Raw genomic sequence first — 23847 nt, 5'->3', positions numbered from 1 at the left:
TTCTGGCTAACAGGTGATTGTTCTAAGAACTAGATGAGATAACCTAAGTATTGAAAACTGTGGGTAATTTATAAATGGTAGCCTTTGCTTATAGAAATCAGCATCCTTTCCATTGCAAGTGACAGAAACCCAACTCAAGCTGATTAAATTTGAAAGAAATTCATTCTGTTACTGAAAAGCCCATGGCTTCAGGTACAGCTGGATCCAGGAACTCAAACAGTATCAGAAATAAACTCACTCTCTCCCCATCTCCATTCTGCCTTTCTTCTCAATGGCTTTATTCCATGGCAGGATCACCCCCTTGTGATGGCAAGGTAGCTTCAAGCAGCTGCAGGTATGCATCCTATCCTCCTAGCAACCCTAGCAGTAAGTGATTTTTCTCTCCAACAGTTCAACAGCAAAATGATGTACCTAGTCATGTTGAAATAAAATGAAATGTTCTAGTTTACATAGAATTAATAATTACATGACTGGAGATTATTTTGTATATATAAAGAGGCCATAATTAATGACAGAAGCAAGATTTCAGTACCATATTATGTGAATATTTTCACAATTATATATATATGATACTCATGTAAATAAAATAATAATGAATACATATTTTAAAGAACAATACCAGGATCTGAAACAAGGCACCTCTAAGCTGATTAGCAGAACAAAAATGTTCATAAGGATAATTTTTTTAAAATATGCTTACACAGTGGTGATCATTTTGTAATGTACAGAAGTGTCAAGTCACTATGTTGTGTATCTGGAACTAACATGGTGTTGTAGATCAATTATACTTCAATGAAAAAAAGAAGAAGCAGGATCAGGTATTGAATCATATTTCTAGTCTTTTTTTTTTTTTTTTTTTTTTTTTTTGCAGTACGCGGGCCTCTCACTTTTGTGGCCTCTCCCGTTGCGGAGCACAGGCTCCGGACGCACAGGCTCTGGGGCCATGGCTCACAGGCCCAGCCGCTCCGCGACATGTGGGATCCTCCCAGACCGGGGCACGAACCCGTGTCCCCTGCATCGGCAGGCGGACTCCCAACCACTGCGCTACGAGGGAAGCCCCAATGATGTTTTTTAAACAGTATTAACCTGACAAGTTTCATGGTTGTGTCATTTTAAAAAAAAAAAAAAAAATTTCCCTGGACCTCAGTTTCATTATTTGTAAAATGCAGAGAACGGACTGACTGTAAGCACCATGAAGTCATATATACATATATGTATACGCATATATGACTTGGTGCTCTGTGTCCCTAGCACCAAGCCCCAGTGCCTAGCACATAGTAGGTACAGTGCTCAGTAAATACTCATCCAATGAGCAAACCATTTAAGGAATGATCAGTAATTCCCCAAAATGTAAATCCAAGTTCTCATTTTCAACAGACTGGAGGCCAAAAATAATGAGAAAACATAAGGATAGTGGAATGAGTTTTTTGTGAGTTAATTTCATTCGACTTAGGAATTGTATTTTATTTTGAGATCTATTTCTTACCTAAATGTATGGTATTATCTCATAGTTACTTTTTACATAATTTCCTTTCTTGCAAAATTGAAAGTTAGCACAGTATGTTGGTTCCCCAGTTCTTCTACTTTTTTTTTTAATTTTTAGTTACCTTTGAAACCAAAAATGTGGTAAACCAAAGGCAAAATGATTCCCAAAGTTCCCTCCAGCTCCAAAATTCTTTGAGATAGACTTTTCTTGCTGGGTGGCTTGAATAACTATAATATTGTACATCCAGGGTATGATTCGGCACCGTGGACAGATCTCAGAGAAGAAGCCCGTCTCCCTGGATGAAGGATTGGATTTCCATGTGTGAAATCCAGGCTCTGCATAGAGTGCGGCAGTCTTCACGCGAGCACACAACTCCAAGCCTGATACCTAAATTAATGAGTTTAAGTCTCCATTTAATGAAATATTCAGATTACGATTACACTTAGTTTCATTAACTGCATTCTCAGACTAACGTGATCGGATTTCCTTTTCAACTTATAATTAACTTTACTGAGAATCCTTACTGGGATTTTTTTCAGGCGGTTTCCTAAAGCCTTATTGTAAATTATTTTCATATATGTATTATGGTATTAAACTATGTTGCTTAGTTTTATATTGGCCGTTATTTTTAAAAGAAGAAAATATTAAATGCTAATCTCCAAGAACAGCCAGCTGACTTGAACTCAAAGACTGTTCTGAAAAAAATCTGTATTCAACTCTTGAAAGCTCATCCTGAAGTTTTGTTCTTCCCGTGTCAGACATGGCATTTTAATTTTCCTACCAAATGCAGTATGACCCTAACCAAAGAAAATCCTCTTCCCCCCTTTCTATAATTTGTATAAAAGTAATCAGACCTGCAACAGAGAGCTGTACTCTAGCACTGATAGTTCTCCCCTCAATCAAAAGCAAGCAAAGTCAGTACATAAAAATGTTCTGCAGGCTTCCCTGGTGGCACAGTGGTTGAGAGTCCGCCTGCCGATGCAGGGGACACGGGTTCGTGCCCCGGTCCGGGAAGATCCCACATGCCGCGGAGCGGCTGGGCCCGTGAGCCATGGCCGCTAGGCCTGCGTGTCCGGAGCCTGTGCTCCGCAACGGGAGAGGTCACAACAGTGATGAGGCCCGCGTACCGCAAAAAAAAAAAAATGTTCTGCTACATAAAAATGTTCTTTCTTTCACTCTTTTTTTTTTTTTTTTTTTAATAAATTTCTTTGTTTACTTTTTGGCTGCCTGGGGTTTTCGTTGCTGGGTGCGGGCTTTCTCTAGCTGTGGTGAGCAGGGGCTACTCTTCGTGGCAGTGCATGGGCTTCTCATTGCGGTGGCTTCTCTTGTTGTGGAGTACAGGCTCTAGAAGCGTGGGCTTCAGTAGTTGTAGCACACGGCCTCAGTAGCTGTGGCTCGTGGGCTCTAGAGTGCAGGCTCAGTAGTTGTGGCGCACAGGCTTAGTTGCTCTGCAGTATGTGGGATCTTCCCGGACGAGGGCTCGAACCCATGTCCCCTGCATTGGCAGGCGGATTCTTAACCACTGTGCCACCAGGGAAGTCCCTCTTTCACTCTGATTCCTGGAAAGTGGTTGGGAAATATTTCTCTCTAAGAGCAAAATACCTATTTCTCAGGAAAATTTGTCCCAATCTCCCTTCCCTCCTCCTCAACCCCAAGTGTTTTGAGGAGGCCCCCATTATGCTCCCATAGCATCCTGTACTTACTATTCCTATTGTGCTGCTTTGCAATTACCTGTTTTCTCTTCCATCTCCCCAATTGCATCATAAGATCCAAGAGGATATTTCTTATTTTTGACTCATTCATCCTCATACCTCCGGTTTTCCTAGCACGTTGCCTGACACGTACCAGAATTTTAATAAATATCAATTCAATGTTGATTGAGGATGTGGAAATATTAATGACAAGAAAGCAAACGATTGGCTAATATCTGAGTCCTCTAGGACAGAAATGACGGCTTTATCCAGTTGGTCCATTTTCAAAGATGAGTGTCATTTAATATAGTGATTCTTAGTGAGGATCTATAAATAATGGGGAGAAGGAGAAAAAGAGACATAATCTGTTACATCACCCGGTGCAAGCCCTTGGAAAAGGCATGAGAAAACTCATGAATAGAGTTCATGCCTGAACCCATGTCTCTGGTCTGAACTCCTTACTAAAAATCTCTATGGCCGGGGCTTCCCTGGTGGCGCGGTGGTTGAGAGTCCGCCTGCCAATGCAGGGGACACGGGTTCGTGCCCCGGTCCGGGAAGATCCCACATGCCGCAGAGCGGCTGGGCCCGTGAGCCATGGCCGCTGAGCCTGCGCGTCCGGAGCCTGTGCTCCACAATGGGAGAGGTCACAACAATGAGAGGCCCGCGTACCGCAAAAAAAAAAATCTCTATGGCCTTGGGCAGGTTACTTAAACTCTGTATGCCATAGTTTCCTCATCTATAATATGTAGATGCAGTACCTATTTCAATTATTTCATGGATTGTTGTGAGAAGAAAAATGCATGTATGTGGTAGGAGCAGAACAAGCATTATTCTGTTTCATTTATTCCTTTTTTAATCCACACTGTCAGTCACATAGTAGGCATGTTGCATCTTTGAATCCCGATATCTAAATAGAAATGGTCTCCCAAAGGAACTGGATAGGCTTTCCCTAGAATGGAAGGAGCAGAACTTGGCATCTTTTAAACTAAACCAGACACTGTGATAAGCACTTAGGCTTTCTTTACAAATAGTCCTACAGCTGGTTGGAAGCATTTTGGAAAGGCAATGTAGATCCAATTAGGCAATACCATGTGGCCAGCATTAGTAGCAATTTTTGAAAAGAGCCCAGGAGTTGACTTACAGAAAGTGGTGATTTTTTTTTCTTTTAAGGGCTCTGTTTCTGTTGCCCGTGCATGCACACACATAGACACACACACACACACACACACACACACAAATCTCATTTTCTAGGTGGAACTAACTATAAGACATGCTGGGGGCCAGACAGATTCCTACAGCTCTGGTCTGCCAGTGTAAAGAAATATTAAAATCAACACTCCTACCAGAATGAAAGCTCATGTGTTTTAATGAGAATAGAAGAAGAACATAAGACAGGAACAAATGGCTAAGAATGGGACAGCTGCTCCATCCCAACTATTTCCTTGGGAAGGAATTGACAGTTTCTTCAGTTCTCATTTGCATCAAAAACATTAGTAGTAAAAAAACACACACACACGCACACACACACACAAATGGGGTTATCAACAGGCACACAGAGTGAAAATATTTTCACCATGAAGACAACTGCACAACAAATTCATACCAACGTGCATCACTGGCCCCTAGCAAACGGACCACCTTAACATTAATGCTTACTCATTCCACAAAAAATAATAGTAACAACCAATGTGTATGTTACCAGGCATCAAGCTAAGTCCTTTAAATGTGTTAATTCATGTAATCTCCACAACAATCTCGTAAGGGAGATGTTATTTTATTCTTTTCATAGAATGGAAAACTGAAGTTTACAGAATTAAATAAATTTTTCCAAGACTGCACAGCTAACAGATGACAGAGCAGACACCCAAGCCAACCATGTCCACCTCCCAAGCCCATATCCCCCAAGCCCTCGCTGAACCATCTCAAAGATATATTGTCTAATATCTGATGAGCATCATCACATGTCAGGATCTCATCTGTAACACTGAATACTTGAAGAGAAAACCAGAGCTCTTGATCTAAAACCACACAAAGTCAACTCAAGCTATAGCACTGAACCTAAAAATGTTTTTAGTGGATCCAGTATAGATCCACCCCCTAACTCTTATCAGCTCTAAGATTTGCTGACCTGTGTGCCAAAACCATTACAGTCATAGATCTTCAGGTGGAAAGACCATCCCGTCCAGTCATTTCAGGAACAACAGTATTGGTAGCTGCCGTTTCTTAGAAGAGAGTTAAAGCCTCATATGAGTTGAAATCGCCAAGTTCCCTCAAAACTCAAAATCCCAAGGGTTCTGCTAATGGGTTCCCCTGGATCTCTTATGGAGCTTGTGCTAGGCATTCATTCATACATGCATGTATCCCTTCATTTAACAAACATCCATTGAACACTGTGTAGTTACTAGGCACTGGAGGTACAGGGGAGAGTAAGACAAATGTAAACCCTGCCCCTGCCCCAAGGAAGCTTAAAACGGCAATCTCCACCCTGCTACTCAAACACAGCCTTCTTGGAGACCTAGTCCCACTACAGTCCGGAGGAGACCAAGACGCTCTCCATCACACCCAACTGATTAATCTGGGGTCAGAGAGCTGATCCAGGGAAGCCAGGCCATTGATTGGTCAGAAACCAATCACATTTTCTCTCTCTGGATAAAATGAACTAAAAGACACAGTGATTGAGCACATTAAGGACAGAAACGAAAGTGATGTTTTACCCACTCCACCTCCTGAAGTCCCTGAGGTGTCTTGATTCCTACCCTTCCAGAGCCTGGTTATTCACCAGAAGATAACCCAAGTGCATCCATTAAAGTTCAGGCTATGGAATCAGACAGACCTGGGCTTGAATCCTGGCTCCTCTGTATATTAGCTATGATATCATGAACAAGCTCTTTAACCTTTAATTTTATTATGGATATTTTCAAATATACACAAAGATAGAGAGTATAATGAATCCCCATGTATTTGGTCACCCAGCTATAATAACAATACTTTTCCCATTTTGTTTCATCTATCATCCCCCACAAAATGAAACCTCTTCCATAGGCTTTTTCATTTATTAGACAAAAATTTATGGAGCTGCTGCCATTAGCTAGCCCAGTTCCTGCTGTGGGGAGTACAGTTGTGACAATACAAAGCATTTGCTCTCGTGGAGTTTACAACTTCGGAGAATACAAAACTTATGAAGAGAATAATGGGAAAATGGGGAACAGTAGGTGATTTGGGGGCCAAAAAGGTAGACAAGGAAGTCCTCTCTAATGAAGTGGCAATAGGGGTAAGAGATGAGATGGAAAAGGCCTGGGAGCCCGTGCTGTGGGCAGGAAGCACAGCATGTGCAAAGGCCCTGAGGCAAGAATGAGCCTAGGCAGTTTGAGGGTTGCTTTGCATATGAAAGCAGCTAATATATTCAAAGCATTTAGCACAATGCCTCCAGTTAGGAAGGGCTCAATAAATATTAGTTATTATCCCTAAGGGAGGACTCATCACAAGACAGTACATTGGAGAGCATTTTGGAAACAGCTCTTACCTGGAATGCCAACTGCTCTTTAGGTTCACTTAACATATCCTTTCTTCCCCCTTCAGCAAACATCTGTACCACAAGGAGAGGTAAGGTAGTGTGGTGGTTAAAAACACAGACCTTGGGATGTGACTGGCCCCATTTAAATCCCAGCTCTACTACTTAGTAACTCTACAGACTTTGGACAAGCCACTTAACCTCTCTGACTTCAGTTTATCCGTCCTTATGATGGGGAAAATAATAGTACCAACCCAATAAGTTCTGTAGGATTCAATGTGGTAGGGGTTTAGAATGCTGTCTGCTCCGTTTACTGTTACTATTACACTATCTCACATATTTCTTTTGTATCTATATTTATCTTTTTGCCTGCCCTGCTTAGGAAATTACCCCCAAGTTTATTTTTTACTTATTTATTTATTTTTTATTTTACTTATTTTTTATTGAACTATAGTTGATTTACAGCGTCAATGTTAGTTTCAGGTGTACAGCACAGTAATTCAGATCTTTTCCCTTATACGTTACCACAAAATATTGAGGAAACTTCCCTGTGCTATACAGTAGGTCCTTGTTGGTAATTCCTCCAGTTTTTAAAAAGTATTTGGGAATATTCCTTCCAGTATCTCCAAAAGTCGAGTATGGGACATCCCGGGTGCCTTGGTAAATATGGACAAATGAATGGAAATCCATTTGGCCCTAGGTATGAGCTGTACAACCTCTTCAGAAACTAAATCATGGGTTTGCTTTTCATCTGATTCCTTGTAAAGCCACTTGGGAATGGTCCTGGGGGAGGAGAGGGTGTGAGTAGAAGCTGGAATAAGAATCTGGTCTTTCTGATGGACTCTGTGTCCTGAAATATCAAGTTAGCATTTCTCTGGAGTTTGGGGTGAGATCTCACTTGCTCAGATTATGCCGTGAAATAAATACTGTAACACTAACCCCATTCCAAAGTGGGGTTGCATGTTTGTATGGAATGTGAGGGTCCTTTGTCCCTGAGTATACGTGAGAGCACAGTCAGGACAGCAACTGGTTCCATTCCAACAGTGAGCAGGTGAATAATTTAACATGGATGTTTTCATAGACACTGGGAGACACTTTTTATATGGTGGCAATAAAGGTTTTGTAATTGCCGCTGACTTATTCAGTGTTGATTCCAGCCTTCACCACATCATTAGCCAATATTGCACAACCAAAATTCTACTATCAAGTTGGCTATACTACTATAATGTAGTGTCCTGGATTGGATCCTGGAACAGAAAAGGGACATTAGGGAAGAAACTAGTGAAATTCAAACAATATCTACCATTTAGCTAAAAATAACATACTGATGTTGATTTCTTAGTTTTGACCACACTATAGTCAAGTAAGATGTTAAAATCAAAGTGGCTGAGGAATATACAGAACTCTGTGTGCTATCTTTGCCACTTTTCTATAAATATACAATTATTCCCAAATTAAAATTTTATTTCAAAAAAAAAGTGTGCTTTTAACACAAACAAGTTGAGAAACAGTGATCCAGGTGATATGGTGTCCCCACAGCCCCTCATTCACGTCTCCCATTCTTAACACTAGGGACTTCCCTGCCGGTCCAGCGGTTAGGACTCTGCACTTCCACTGTGGGGGGCGTAGGTTCGATCCCTGGTCGGGGAACTAAGATCCTACAAGCTGCCGGCGCAGCCAAAAATGAAAAGAAAAGAAGAAAAAAAAAGGTTCATCCCGTTCTTAACACCAAAGGGAGCCTACATTTACCCTGGACTCTCAAAAGGGGTGGGAGGTGTCATTGGCAGGCAGGGAGGCTGGGGTCGGGGAGACAGCACGTTCACAGCACTTGAGGACAAAATGTGCCTTCAAAAGCAAACTGTAATTACACAGAAACCTAGAAGCCTGTGTAGAAAACCACTATCTCATCTGAATCTACATCCTGTTAATCAAAGAGGTCCAAGACCTTTTGATTATCAGACTAAATATTTTTAGGCAGTATCACTGAATGCCTGGAAAGACCCTTCAGCACCTGCTGAAGAAAAATCCATCTTCAGATAAAAAAGGCAAGTCCTGCATATCACCGGAAAAATCAGCTTCACAAAACTGATAAAGGTTGGCAAAAAATTTCCCCATATGGAAGCCCTCTGCCCCCTATTTGCCTTCACCCTAGTCCTTCTCCACTCCCCTCCTTCCAAATATCCAGATTTCCAGACTGACTGTTGATTCTCTTAGCATTTGAACAAAGCATAAGGGAACGATCATAAAGTGATCTAGCTTTAGTATCAAGAGGAGGAGAGATAAATATATGGAGATGATTATTCTCTTAAAGCAATGTCAAGTGAGTAATTGAACAGAGATGAAAATAACATTTAAGTTGGGCCTATCGAATTTCCAGTCAAATCTGGCAACTTGAACGTTTAGTGAAGAACACCCTAAAAATGGCACAATGTGTCCCTTCTTGTTGTATCACAAATAGATGCATCTTTCATTCCGTTTTTTGTAATGGTTAATCTTTGTAGCTCCCACAATGTCCAGAAAAGGGTTTTATATTCAATAGGTGCATGCTAATTCTGGTACCAAGATCTGGTCCTACTTTCTGGTTATTAGACAGAATTCCTTCTCTCCTAGTTCTCTACTGGTCAGAGTGGGCTCTGGTGACTGTTTGGCTTCTTGAACATTTAATAACTGATAAATATCAGTTATCTAGTCCTATCTTCTCAATGAACTTCCCAAATCATTCTTTGTTCTGAACATGCAAATTTTTCCCACGTCTACAATATATAAAGAGCTCCTGTAAGTCAACAAAAGACAAACATGTAATTACAAGGAAACACAATCACTACCAACTACTGAATTAACTTGTTATATCAATTAAACTTATTAATGTAAATCTGTGGAAAGGCTATATGCTTCCTATTTTCAGATAGTCCCAAAAACACTTGGAAATAAGGATTGAACCAACCTAGCAAAATTATATGAAATTAATATTTGTGGTAATTCTTATGAGAATGCAGTGTTTGTGACATAACACCTGGAATTCTCCCCTGTAGTTTGCCAGGAATGCTCTGGTGTAATTCTACCCAGTAAAATATTACAAGGCACATTTTTTTTCTTAGTATAAAAAGACCATTGATTACTGAAACACAAATATAGACTAAAAGCAAGAATCATAAATAAACCAAGTTAGCCTGTCACAGGAGACTATTGAATTGCTCAGTACCTAGACACCCATCTCTGAACAGTAATTTATTCTCAGTACAACTTTAAACAAAAATCCCTTACTAAAGGGACTTCCCTGGTGGCACAGTGGTTAAGACTACACACTCCCAATGCAGGTGGCCTGGGTTTGATCCCTGGTTGGGGAACTAGATCCCACATGCATGCCCCAACTAAGAGTTCGCATGCCACAACTAAGGAGACCACCTGCTGCAGCTAAGACCCAACACAACCAAAAAGATAAATATATTTTTTTTAATTCCTTACTAAAGCAAGATTCATTAATGTCGCCTGCCCTTTTTGCCTGATGGAATGGTGAAATTTGAGTGCCTTCAATGATTTTGTTATTCCACTCAAGTGCTGATTCAAAATCATCCTAAAAATTGAAACTTCAAATGAGAAACTTTCAACGGCTGCCTTTTATAGCCAGGGATTCAATACTATTTCCGCTTTCTCTACTTCATGGTCACAATCACTCACTTATGATGTTTGGGACTCACATACACCTAGGTTCAACTTATTTCCCAGTGCATTCTGAAGGAGAATGTGCTCATTTCCATCAAAACCAGAATTGGATATGATTGCCATATCAGAGTTGGCGCAATTTACCATATCTTTCAGGGATGTGAGATTTGGTCATAAAACTTCCAATGGCTGGTGTATTTTGCTCTAAAATGTGGCTATTTCTCACATCATTTTATGGTCCAGTTCACAAATAAATAATGTCAGATTATTTAATATAATGAAACCTAAGACCTACTTAGTAACCCATTTTCAAACCATGTACAGATTGACTTTGCCAACATACAGCGACATTTCCAAGGCCATGAACAACTGTCACCATGCAGAATCAGAGAATTTTCATCACCTATGTCAAATTCCACAGGCTTTTTCCTCTACCCGTTGAGCACGAAAATTTGCAACCAGTCCAAAAGTATGATTCAGCAAATAAAACACCAATGCCGCTCCTCGTGCAGCTTTAGCAAAGGCGACCCAGACTAGAAAAATGTGCACTGCCAGAAATGTTTCTGTTTTTAAGAACCTCCAGCCACAACTGAATGCATCCTTTAAATTGTCTGGCTTTTGTTATTGTAAACCAACCCCTCCACATTACTTTAATGTGGTGGTTACTTGAAAACATAATTGCTAGGAGTAACCACGGTAGTACCGTCAAAAACAAAACCATCTTGTTTTCCCCACTCCCTGTTCTCAGTGCACCAGCTCCATAATGTATGTTGTATATACAGATCTTTGAAAGGAAAGAAAATCTTTGGGACCATACTAAGATCCCCAACTATGCTCCATCAGCTAAAGAATACCTATTGAAACACAATAGCAAATGCAGCTTTTTTTTTCCTGGAAGAACAATGGAACAATTTGCTACTGTTGAATCACACATACACACCCACCCCAAACCAACATAACCACAACTCAAAACTCCATACACATGCACACACGCACACACATACACACACAAAGAGTTTGTGGATTATATTTACGAAACTCTAGTTTTATGAAAAATAAATCTAGTTCTTCTGAACCAGTATGTTAACTGAAAGCAGCATGAAACCTAAAAGACACAATTGGTCTACCTCAGGAGGGTGACAGATAAGCAAATGAACCATTGGTTAACAGATTACCCAATCAAGATGAACCAACAAAATGGGTTATTGGCTAACAGATTTACTATCTAAGATGAACCAACCAAGTAATCCATTGGTTAACTAGGTACCCAACCATGATGAACCCACCAAGAGGGCCATTAGTTAACAGATCAACCAAGATGAACCACCCAAGTGGTTCTGCTAATAGAAGAACCAAACATGAGAAATTCACCAAGTGGGCCACTCTTTAACAGAGAAACAAACCAAGTGAAATCTGAGGATGCCAAACACAGTTTGATCCAGAAGAGATAAAATAAAACTTCTTATTCAACAAATAGAAGCTCTTCATGGACCCAAACATACACCATGAAATCTGGAGTGGTGTGACCACCACTTGGGTCACCACACAGGACTGGAATGGATCGCACAGCTGTACTTACGAAGATTATTTATGGGGGTTCTGGTATCCATGTTTTCATAATGCTGGACATGGACCACGATGTTGAGATCTCTCTCCATGTGGTCAGTGTTGCAGTGGCCCTGTGGCCTCATGACATCTGCAAGGGCCCTGGAAGAAGAGAAAATTTAAATCTGTTCATTCAAAACAATGATTGGCACATACTTGGGCCTATGAACAAAAGACAAGACCCCTTCCTCCATGGAGCTGCCATTCTACTGAGGGGCAGAGGGGAAAAAAAGACATTAGTAAGATCACTGCAATCAGAGATTACATAAGGACCTCACACAGAACAGTTCACATGCCTCTCACAATAGTGATGTAATAGCAGTGTTACCTCCTTTATAGAGGTGTTGAGAGGATTAAATGATGAATATATGTAATATGTCTGCACCCCACAAGTTTAGTTCCCCTTTATGACTAACCCTAGATACCAACACTTCACGTACAGCAATGGCCCACTATTCCTAACAATAAGTAACATTTACTGAGTACTTACCGTAAGGCAGGCACTATACTAGTCACGTTACATACTTTAATTCAACTAGGCAGCATGTAAACATCTTATGAGGACTATTACTCTATGTTTGCAGATGAGTAAACAAAGACTCCGAGAGGTGAACTGATCCCATTTACATGAGATGTTCCGAATAGGCAAATCCAGAGACAAAGCAGGTTAGTGGTTGCCAGGGGCTGGGGGTGTGGGAGGGGAAATAGGAAGTGACTGCTAATGAGTGAAGGGTTTTTTTTTAGGATGATGAAAATGTGCTAGAATTAGACAGTGGTGATGGTTGCTCAACTTTCTGAATATACTAAAAACCACTGAATTGTACACTTTTTAACATTTATTTGGCTGCACCAGGTTTTAGTGGCGGCACGAGGGATCTTCATTGTGGCATGCGGGATCTAGTTCCCTGACTAGGTATCAAACCCAGGCCCTCTGCATTGGGAGAGTGAAGTCTTAACCACTGGACAACCAGGGAAGTCCCTGTACACTTTTTTTTTAATCCTAAATATACTGAGATGGAGTGGTCTGGAAAAGCCTTTCTGAGGAGGTGATATTTGAGTACAGCCCTGAGCAGTAGAAGGAGTTGGTCACATAAAGACGATGAAAGAACATTCTGGGCAGAGGGGCAGCAAGTGCAAAGGTCCCGAGGCAGGAAAGAGTTCAGGTATCTGAGGGACAAGCAAGAAGGCCGATAAAGCTGGATTATGGCAAACAAGGGGGGATAATGTTACAAGGTGTGGATTATCCATTCTCCAAAACAAAAAAATGCCCAAGTTAACTCAGCTAATCAGTGGAGGGACTAAGATACAAATCTGAGTGTCTTTGAAATCAGAGTCCAGGCTCCTTCCTACTCTGTGCAGTAAGCAAGGCCTGAAACTCAAAGGGGCTGCAGGGAAGGAATGTTTGAAACGTAGAATAGACGCCTCCCAAACCTAATTTGCCTTTTTTCACTTTTAAACAGGCTCTTTACATGAACTTCAGGGGATCTCTGAACTCCTCTGGAATTGAATGGAAATTTTATTTGTGCGTTTTTCTCGAAGAAGAAGCCATAGTTCTCAACAGATTCTCTAAGGAGTCTCTCCAAAATTTCAGAATATTCGGACTTTCAAGAGGACAGCAAAGTAAATATTCAGGATGTCTATCCATGAACTCGGTCAGCACTGCCATCGGCAGATTCCTTGGGCTTCTTCTGAGTGCCAAAATTCATGAAATTCACCTAAAAGCCAAGCCATACTTTTTCCAAGGCAGCCCTTCCCAGAGCATGCAGTGAAGACAGGGATTCTTAGAGCCCGCACATCCTGGACAAGGAGTCTTCAAGATGTGGTCCACTCACTCAGGGACTGCCTAAAATAATTTAGCATGGGGGAAGGAAACATGAGAACTTCTGTGTATGGTCTTTAGTCACTAAGAATAAGAAATAAATTTAATATGTGAATTGATGCCGGAGCCCTCATTTGGAATACCCATGTCAGATGGTGAGAATCTGGAGTCTTGGACCAAGGAGGGTGGCTAGCAGTGGCACCATCATTAGGCTGCATCACCTGTATTGCAGTTATGTGCACCCCTAAAGCGGATGTGCAGGCAAAGTATCTAGTTTTACTAGGCTAACCATCACTACGTGGACATGGGGCTTAAAAATGTCCCCCATAACAAAACCACAGCTTGGAGATAATACTGATGACACAAGCACAGGAAAAGGACAGATTGGACTCTCCACTCCTCTTCAACAGCTTCTCACAAGGTTAAAACAATGATGGCCTATTCAGATCAAAATGAAGTCAGCCAAAAATAATCAAAGCTCTCAGGAAAACTATTCAAACTATGGATTTATTTATGAATGATGAGCTTCATCCTCAACACACATTAGGCTTTGAGAGATGAGCTAATGATTGCACGAAGTCAGCACCACTGGCAACAAATTGTAAGTATTTATTTCACCTTCAGCTCACTTTAATATTTCTGTTCTTATGTATGCTTTATAGTGTATCTAAACAACAAGGCCCTATTGTATAGCACAGGGAACTATATTCAATATCCTGTGATAAGCCATAATGGAAAAGAATATGAAAAAGTATATATATATAAAACTGAATCACTTTGCTGTACAGCAGAAATTAACACATTGTAAATCAACTATCCTTCAATAAAACTTTAAAAAATAATAAATGCTACAGTGTACATAATAATTTTTGTTGGTATGTGCACATATTGGGGTGTATGCTAAAAAAATGTTACAGTTAGGGATGTGTTTTTAAAAATTAGTGAATTAGTGGAAAGAACCAACTATGTACTACAAGCCAAACAAATGCCCAAGGAATTGGTATTTACGTGTGGCACATACTTCGGGTGCTTCTCAAACTCGAATGTGCATTCAGATTACCTTCGGGGTCTTGTTAAGATGCAGATTCTGATTCAAGGTGTCTGAGGCAGGGCCTGAGATTCTGCTCAAGCTCCCAGGTGATGGAGATGCTGCTGGTCCACAGGCCACAATCTGAATAGCAAGATCCTAAAGGTAATGTCATGGTAAATTTTATGTGTCAACTTGACTGAAGAGAACAAAGATTTGGTCAAACATTATTCTGGATGCGTCTGAGAGGGTGTTTTTGGATGAGATTAACATTTAGATTGATAGACTGAGGAAAGCACATTGCCCTCCATGGGGTGGGCCTCATCCGATCAGTTGAAGGCTGGAATAGAACAAAAGGCTGACCCTCCCCCAAGTAAGAGAGAATTTCCCTGCCTGATGGCCTTCAAGCTGGGACGTCAGCTCTTCATGTTTCTACGGTGACCTACAGGCTTTCAGACTCAAACTGGGACCTTGACTCTGCAGATTTTGGACTTCCCAGCTTCAATTAACATGTGTGGCAATTCTGCATAAAGCTCTTCATAGATAGATAGATGACACATAGATAGATAGATAGATAGATAGATGATAAATAGATAGATCTCCTAGAGGTTCTGTTTCTCTGGAGTACCCTAACTAACACAGGCACCTTATTGAAGAAACTACACTTTTCCTTGATATCCCTTAACCCAGCTCCAAATTGTTATGTTAAAACATTGCCATTTTTGAGGTTGAAGATGATGGAATATTGGCAACTTCATAAGGTTCAACTTAGTATCACTTCACTTGTATATTTACTTGTACATTACCTGTCTCCTGCCATTTGACCATGAGCTCTGTGCCTGCACTCTGCCGCATTCTCAGAGCTCTCTGCACAGGGCTGGGTATACCATAGGTGCTCAATAAAAACCTATTGAATGAATATATCAATGAGCAAATGAATGACTGAATGAGGAGATACCTTATGTCATATAAACCAGGATGTCAGGAATCAGAACTCCTATGTGCCAGGTACCGTACTAGGACACAGGTGACAGATGGGGAAGAGACTGTTAGCATCCCTGCACTCCTTAATGTGAAAGATAACAGAAGGAGACAGATAATAAACTAGTAAACTAGTACATTATTAAGTTCATTTTAGACTGTAATGTGAAATGAAGCAAATAACAGTGAGTGATGGGCTGGAGGGGGCGAGGAGGGGGGCGTTAGTAAGTAAGCCTGTGGGGTCAGGGACAGCGTCTCAGACAGGTGACATTGAGCTGAGACTTGAATGTGGAGGAGGGGCCAGCCAGAGAATTTGAGGCAAACCAACACAACAACTCCAAAGCAGCAATGAGCGTGGCATAGCTGAGGAACAAAAAGAAAAGGCTGCATCCCTTTTCTTTCCAATTACAGAGAGCAAATAAAAGACCCCAGCATTACCGAACAGAGCTCAGAGTTCCAGCATCTTGCTTCATAGCCTCCAGGGGTTCCAAGGTCTAAACTATGTCCTGACTTTTAAACACCTGAATGGGATTCCTGAGAATTTCCTCTTTTACCAGAAGCATCATTTATTTTTCAAGGATCTAAGGGCAATGGGCACCAGGTACCTTTCTGGAGTAGTGGTTATACAAGTGTAGACATTTGTCCAAGCTCATCAAACTGTACAGATAATGTGTGTGCATTTTATTGTGTAAATTAGACCCCAATAAAGTGGATTTTTTTAACATCTTTATTGGAGTATAACTGCTTTGCAATGTTGTTAAAGTTGATTTTTCAAATGTAAGGACTCAGTACCCAAAGAGAAGCAAACATATTCTGCAAAGAAAAATAATTTAGACTTTTCCATGGCCAACAGTATATGCATTCATGGGCTTCTCCAGCCTGAGGAGCTGGTGGAAGCCACAAGATAACCATAAATGTGTAAGAAAAAGGGGAGGTGGAAGGGAAGCTGGAATAAGAGAGAAAAGGCAAGGGAAGAAGGGACATATCACTTGATGCCATTTCTTTGCAAGACTCCAACACTTGCGAAGCATGTTTGAAAAACACACAGGACATTGTGCTACATAATTTGCCACCTGGATTTCAGATTCTGTTTGAAGGTGGGCAAAATAATGACATGTGTTCCCTACTGGCTTCGAGTGTAGAGAGCTTCCTGCCCCAAGGTCATTTCTTACCGATGCCTTTGCCAAGGGGCTGGCCCTGCCAGGGGCAGATGCAGAAAACATGCCTAGTCTTGATCTGACAGTGGCTCCGTGAACTGGCCCTGATGTGTGCACTGTTATTTGCAGGGCATCGAGCACCTCTCTGTGATCTGCAAAGACTGAAGTCCTGCATCTCAGTGATCCAAGGCAGTACAGCCTAGTAGTCAAGGGTCCGTGCTACAGCCGCAGACTGTCTGGGCCTGAAGTCCAACTCCTCCACTCACTAGGGGCTTGTGTATCCTCTTGGAAAGCAATCTGTGCCTCTGTGAAAGGCAGACTGTCATAAGGCGGACCTCCTTGTGGTGGGACATGAAATTAAATGAGAATTTACACACAAGCTTATGGCAAAATAGTAAAAACCAGCAAGTGTTCTTCAATATCACCCAGGCCAACTCTTTGCAATGCATCTAATGTTGTCATACATGGATCGTCTCTCCTATTGTGAACCTGCCACTCCTTCTGCTAAAATTAAATGCAAGCCCAGAGAGGTTATAAGACTTGGCCAATGTCACACAGCTAAATAGTCATAGCAGAGCAAGGGCTGGACACAGAGTTCCAGACTACAACTTCACCCACTTCGGTAGATAAGGGTTAGAAAATTCCAGTAATAAGGATGATGATAAAGGGTAATAGTCACTGAGCAGTGACCATATGGCAGGTCCTGCTCTAAGAGCTTTCTAAGCCCAGTCTCAGTGAATCTTCACACAAGCCTATGCTATAGGGACCCTCACCATCCCATTTTGTAGGCAAGAACCTGAGAATCAGAGAAGTGAGGTAAATTTCCCAGAGTCACACAGCTATTAAGTGGCTGAGCTGGGACTGAATCTGGAGCCATCTGACTTGAGCCCATTTCTGTTAAGATCAGCCTGATGACCTCTCTGGGGACTGCAAGTAACATAACTGACTGAATGGGGCTGGGGGGGCGGGGCGGGGGGCGGTGGCTGGAGATTAAACCTAAGAGGGTCCTAAAGGGAACAGTTGCTGTTTGAATATGCAGGTCCAATATTACCAGACCTATCGATTTCTCAAGAGAAATCAGAAATCTGGATTTCTGTGTGAAATCTCTCAGTTTTTAAATGTTGGCAATTGGTTCTAAGTTGGTTTTAAAACACCATACTTAATAGAGACTAAAGAGATTTCACAACCAAAGGCAGTGAGCTTCGACTGGATCCTGGTTTGAGAAACGAAGCTCTAAAAGACATTTCTGGTACATGACTGGGAAAACAGTAATACAGTTGGCTATTTGATGATGTTACGGAATTTTTGTTCTTTTTCTTGGGTGTGATACTGGAATTGTGTTATGTGGGAGAATGTCCTTGTTCTTAGGAGATCCACACTGAAGTATTCAAGGATGAAGCGTCATGTCTGCAACTTATTTTCAACTGCTCCAGCCAAAAAACAAAGGAAAAAAAGAGAGGAAGGGAGGGAAGGAGAAAAGAAGGAAAAAAGGAAGGGAGGAAAGAAGGAAGAGAGAGATAGCAAACAGGACAAAATACTCATAATTGTTCAATCTAAATTGGTAGTTCTTAACTGGGAGTGATTTTGCCCCTGGATGACTTTTGGCAACACCTGAGGACGTTTTTAATTGTCCCGAATGAAGCGTGGGGTGGGTGCTACCTGCACCTAGTGGGTAGAGTCCAGGGCTGCTGCAATGCTCAGGACAGCGCCCATAGCAAAGAATTATCCAGCTCCGAATGTCAACAGTGTCAAGGGGAAGAAACCCTGCTCTAGATGAAAGATATATTGGACTATGTGTTTATTCTTCTTTCAAGTTTTTTGTATGTTTAAAATGTTTCACAATAACAAATTGAGGAAAACTTAAAAATAAGAATACATAAATAGAAATACCTTGCAGGCCAAACAAAACAGGTCTGCATGGTTTGGTACCCATAGCTGGCCACCATTTGCAGTCACTTCTTCCAATAAATTGTGCTTGAATGTGGCAGCTGTTACAGCTGCTGAATGAGCATCTGTACAGTTTTCCCAACATCACAAGCAAGGTCCATGCACACTCCTGGAACTGCTGTCTTTCCCCTTTTTCAGTCCTAATCAGCCCAAAGGGAAGCATGGGATGTACCCAGGACTCTGAGCCTAGAAACTGACCTCCTCAAACACAAGCACACTGGTCATCAATACCAGTCAGGGTGTGACGTGGGAGCAGCACGTGCTGTTAAGTCTTTGAGGAGAAGAAACTTTCGGATGAGGTAAGAACATCCCAGTGACCTAGCAGCTGCAGACAAAGTAAATGAAGTGGCTGCAGCCAGCAGGTTAATTTCACCTAGAAGCCACCGTATAGTCTCTCTGATGCCGAGCGTGGTGTGCTGGCCCCACCCAAGCATCCCATGGCCCCGTGCAGGCAAAAGTGGATGAGGCCACTGCCATGGCTGGGACTTGAAATGATCAACAGAGCAGGATGCGTTTGGTGAGAACTTGGGGCGGCCCCCAGCACCACAGAAATACACATAAAGGCTACACACACGGGGAAAACCAGCAATAGAATGTAAGTAAGAGTCACACTGGATGAATTCATCCATCCTCAATCCTGTATAATATTCCCGAATCAAGACCAGTGTTTCTCCAAGTGTGGACCACTTTACGTGAGCCATTCAGGGAGGTGGTGAAATGCAGATTTCCGAGGCCCAGATGGATGGATTTAGTATCTCTCTGGATCGAACTCAAGACTGTGCATTTTAGGAAGCTCCCCAAATTCTGACGCTCACTCAAACTGAAAACATCTGCCCCAGACACAGCTGAAACCAGGGGACTAGGGATCGCACAACTTTCTGTGTGACCTTGAGCAAGCCACCAACCTCAGCTATGATTTGCTCCTATGTAAGTGGGAATTAAATTAGCACCTGTCTCATCGCTGTGCAAACTAAACGAGAGAATGTTTACACACACACACACACCCCTAGTATAGCGCCTGGCACCCAGAACTGTGCTCAGCAAATGTTACTTCCTTTTCCTGGACAGTGATTGGCTGAACACTGTAAAGCCTGGAGAGATATACAGAAGTATGGATGCTCAGGCCCCACCCTAGAGGTTCTGATTGGAACCATCTAGGGTGGGGCTCCCAGCAAGAGGACTCTTTTAAAAGCACTCCAGGTGACCCTAAACATCAGCCGAGGTTGAAAACTATACTTTAGGAGTTGCAAGTAAAAATCAACCATCCTTTCTCTTCAGGAGTACAGACTTTCACTCCATTCTGGAATTCCCAAAATGTATGCAAGGAGAGCCTGTGTTGAGGCTCTGCTACCCCAGGACTGGGTACGCCTAGATTTCACCTCCAAGCAGACCTCTTCCGATACCTGCAGAGGAATGTGGCTGCAGCCTGCTGGGCTGAAGTAAACAGAGCTGCAAGGGGGCAGGACCAGGAAGTTGAGTCCCTGCTGGCCTGAAGCTAGCATCTTTCTCCCACAGATGCCCAAAGGTTAGCTCCCCTCTCCACCTTCTCACCTCCCTCTTCATGCCTCTCCACCCCCATCCCAACCAAACAAGGAGGAGGGCTCCTGTAAGAGCTGGTTTGCAAGGCAAAGGCTCCAAGGAGATTTCAGCAGAGGAATTAAGCCGAAATCTGCAAGGCAGCCTACCTATATCCCTGGGTGAATCTCCCTACCAAGGCAACAGTCGCTGCCGCAGCCCTGCTTCCGTGTCTCACTCTCACCTTAATACAGTCCCTTGGCGAGGACAGTGGGGGAAGTGAAACCACCCGGCCCATGCGGTTGGCGATCGGGCACCTTGGGGTTACGGGGAGGTGGGCGGGGCCTGCTCTTGACTCTTTTTAGTAGGTCAGGCTTTCTTGAATGCCCTGGGAGCTTACTTCTGTGCCTCCAGACCTCAACATCCATCCACACCTCCCTACTGACCCAAACCGAGAAGAACTTCCTCACCTCTTCCCCCAAATTCTTCCCATCTGGAAAAAAAAAAAAAAATCGGATAATCTGAGTATAAGTAGAAAATAATTACTAGTGAGGTGGTGATGTTCCTTCGCCTATTTTTGGTGGGTCTCTTTGTTGAGGTTTTTTTAGGCGGGCACACTGGCACCCGGAGGTGCGGGGTGTGTATGTGTGTGTTGGGTGGGGCGTGGGGGGAACACATGGCGACTCTGTTGCCCATATTCGGAAAAAGAATAAACCTGGCGCCCCAGTCATCCAGCTGTTCGCAGGCCACCCGGCGCTCTTCATCCCCGCCCGCCCGCCCGCCCGGACCTCACACCAACCCCAGGCCTCACCCCGGCCGGGGGCTGCGTCCTCGCGTCTGCGTGTTCCGCCTCAAAGTTGCTAGGTTGTGCGAATCGATTTAGATACTTAAAAAAAAAAAGCAAAAGGCAAATAGCTCCATTAATCCCAAATGCCTTCTCCCATCTGCTGAGACCTGCTCGTGCTGGGACTTGCATAATGAACAAGGCAAAAGGGGAAGTTGACGAATCAGAGTATCTGGGGGGTGAAGGCGCGCGGGGAGAAGGCTCCGGTCCTTGAAGGCCACGCCAGCCTAGGCAAGGGGGGGCAGCGCGCAGCTGAGGTCGCTGCCCCAGGCAGGGAGAGGTGGCGACTGGAGAGGGGGACGAGGGGGTTAAGGGGAGGGGTGGCGAGGTCCCAATTCCAGGGACCTGGCAGCTCGGAGAAAGCGAGGCGGCCGCTCCAAGCACAGCTTTTGTTCTCGCCCTCCCCGCACTCTCCACCTCCCTCGCCACATTTTCGCGAGTCGTACGAGTTGCAGGCGGCACACACTCCTCGCCTCCCTCCCTCCCTCCCGCACACACGCGCGCGCGCGAGCTCACACACGCCCCCCTTCCCTTTCGGGCTCGCTGGCCCCTGTTTACCTAGAGGCTAGTATCTGGAATCCGAAGGCTGGACCCCCTCCCCAAAGCCCAAGACTTCGGAGCCACGGGTTCCCAGGGACTGTGTGTCTCAAGCCCGCTGCAAGCCTCGGCGGGAGGGGGCGGCAAGAGGGCGGGGGAGGAGAAGACACCCCCTAACCCCCACACACGCTCATGTCCGCACCTGTGCTGAGCGCAGCGTCCCCTCTCTGCGCTCTCAGCCCAAGTTGGCTGCCCGGGTGACATACCCCCGCGGAGAAGCGAGGGTCGGGGGGAGCGCCATTGCCTCCAGGAAGGTGGAGAGGAGAGAGTAGGGAGAGCCCGGAGGGGGGGGGGAGGCAGCCCACCTGGACATGTGCTCCCTTTGGGGCCGGTGCGCTTTCTCCAGCCCCAGCTTGGTGAAGATGCCCACGAGCACCATGACGGCCACCACCCCGCAGATGATGTAAACGATCAGGTTGGTCTTGTCCTTGGTGGGGTCGTGCAGGGGGTCGTCCTTGCGCGCTGGGGGCTTGCCGGTGTTGAGCCAGAGTGGAGTGTCGTAGTTGGTGCAGGTGCTCTGGTTCAGTCGCCGCTTCTTAAACGTGCAGCAGAACCGGAAGCCACAAGTCCCGCAGCAGAAGATGAAGTCGCCCGAGCTGCAGTTGAACGGCGGGTCCCACTGGCCCATGACATCGAAGTAGCCCCGGCAGAAGTCCGGCGTGGGCGCCCGGGTCGGGGGTGCGTCCGAGACCCCCACGCCCTCACCGACCTCTCCGGAGGCGGCCCCCGAGCGGTTGCCCCCCGCCAGCACCACCACGCCGCCCAGCTGCGCCAGCTGTCCGTGCCCCGCTCGCTCCTGCGCCCGGCACACGCGGGCGCACAGCTCGGTGAGGAAGCAGCCGAGGAGCAGCCGGAGGACGCGGCGCATCGTGTTTCCCAGCCCGGGCTCGGCCGCTCGGCCGCCGCTGGAGCCGCTGCAGCCGCCTCTCGAGGCGCGGCCGAAGCTGCCGAGGCTGCTGCCGGGGGCTGCGAGCCGCCGCGGGCCGCACATGCAGGGAGCGGCGCGGGGCGCTCGGTGGTCGGCGGCCACTGCGCTCGGCTCAGCCCGCGTTCGCCTCCAGCGCGCAGCGCGCCGAGGGGCCGGTCGGGGAGGAGCGCGCCGGCCGGGCGGGGGGGGGGGGGGGGGGGGGCAAGCGCGGGGGGCAGGTCCGGATGGCCACAGGGGGAGGCGGGGGCCGGAGAGCAAGGGCGAGTCGGTCTGTCCGCGCCTCCCCTCGGCCGGCGGCTCTGGACTCGCCGCCCCGCGCCCGCTCGCAGGATCCCTCTCACCTCTCCAGCTGGCCAAGTGCGCCGGAGAGAGCTAAGCAACACTTGTGGAATGAAGGGAGGGCAGGAGGGAAGGGGGAGGGGAGGAGGGCGGGCAGAGGAGGCGCGGGGGGGGGGCGAGGGGGCGGGAGCGAGCTGGAGAGGGGCGGGGGCGCGGGAGAGGTGACTCGGGCTGGCGGGCGCCAATTGGGGGGCGTGCAGAGCTGAGCCTGGCTGGCGGGCGGAGAGGAGCGAGCTCCGGCAGCCGCAGAGGCTGAAGCACAGCTCGGATTTCCCGGCAGGTGGAAACGGCTGCGGGACCTCCCGCGCCCTCTCTGGAGGGGAGCCGCGGCTCAGACCTGTTCCGGGCGCAGAGGCGGCTCCGCCCGGGGCTTTTTCCCGGGAGCGTGCGCAGCAGCTGCGGCTGGAGTCGGCCCACCAGGGAAGGGGTGACTCGAAGGGTTGAGGGACAGACCAGGTAGCTTCCACTCCAAGACAGACTGGGGCGCAGTCTGATCAGGATCACCCCTCCCAGGTGGCGCGGGGCCGCCCTGCCCTTTCCCCGACTGTGCCCTCCAGCCAGAGGCGCCACCCTTTTGGCTCAACTCCCGGGGCCCAGGCGAGGACCAAGGTTGAGCTGGGAAGGCCGGTGGCAAGCGCCTGGGCCCAGGATAAGCACCCCCGGGAGAGGGGCTCGGGATGAACTAAAGTCAAAGAAACGCAGGGGTAAGGTGAGGAAGCGGCCAAGGCCGAGGCAAT

General features: G+C 45.3%; 1 protein-coding gene across 1 annotated transcript in view; it reads right to left on the bottom strand.

Moving 5' to 3' along the window:
- The window catches only part of SHISA9 (shisa family member 9), a 291123-nt gene extending 268236 nt beyond the window's left edge, over nt 1-22887 (bottom strand). Inside the window, exons 1-2 of the mRNA XM_029221519.1 lie at nt 22149-22887; nt 11931-12058 (exon numbers count right to left, since the gene is read on the bottom strand). Of these exons, the coding sequence (XP_029077352.1) occupies nt 11931-12058; nt 22149-22834 (814 nt within the window). The 5' untranslated portion in view covers nt 22835-22887. The remainder of the gene's footprint in view (nt 1-11930; nt 12059-22148) is intronic.
- Nucleotides 22888-23847: the final 960 nt, after the last annotated feature.

Source organism: Monodon monoceros, unplaced genomic scaffold (assembly GCF_005190385.1).
Source record: "Monodon monoceros isolate NGI ecotype Baffin Bay Population unplaced genomic scaffold, NGI_Narwhal_1 Super_Scaffold_13, whole genome shotgun sequence".
NCBI classification, from domain to species: Eukaryota; Metazoa; Chordata; class Mammalia; order Artiodactyla; family Monodontidae; genus Monodon; species Monodon monoceros.
Note: the sequence above shows the minus strand (reverse complement) of the source record. Positions and strands in the feature narration are given on the sequence as shown.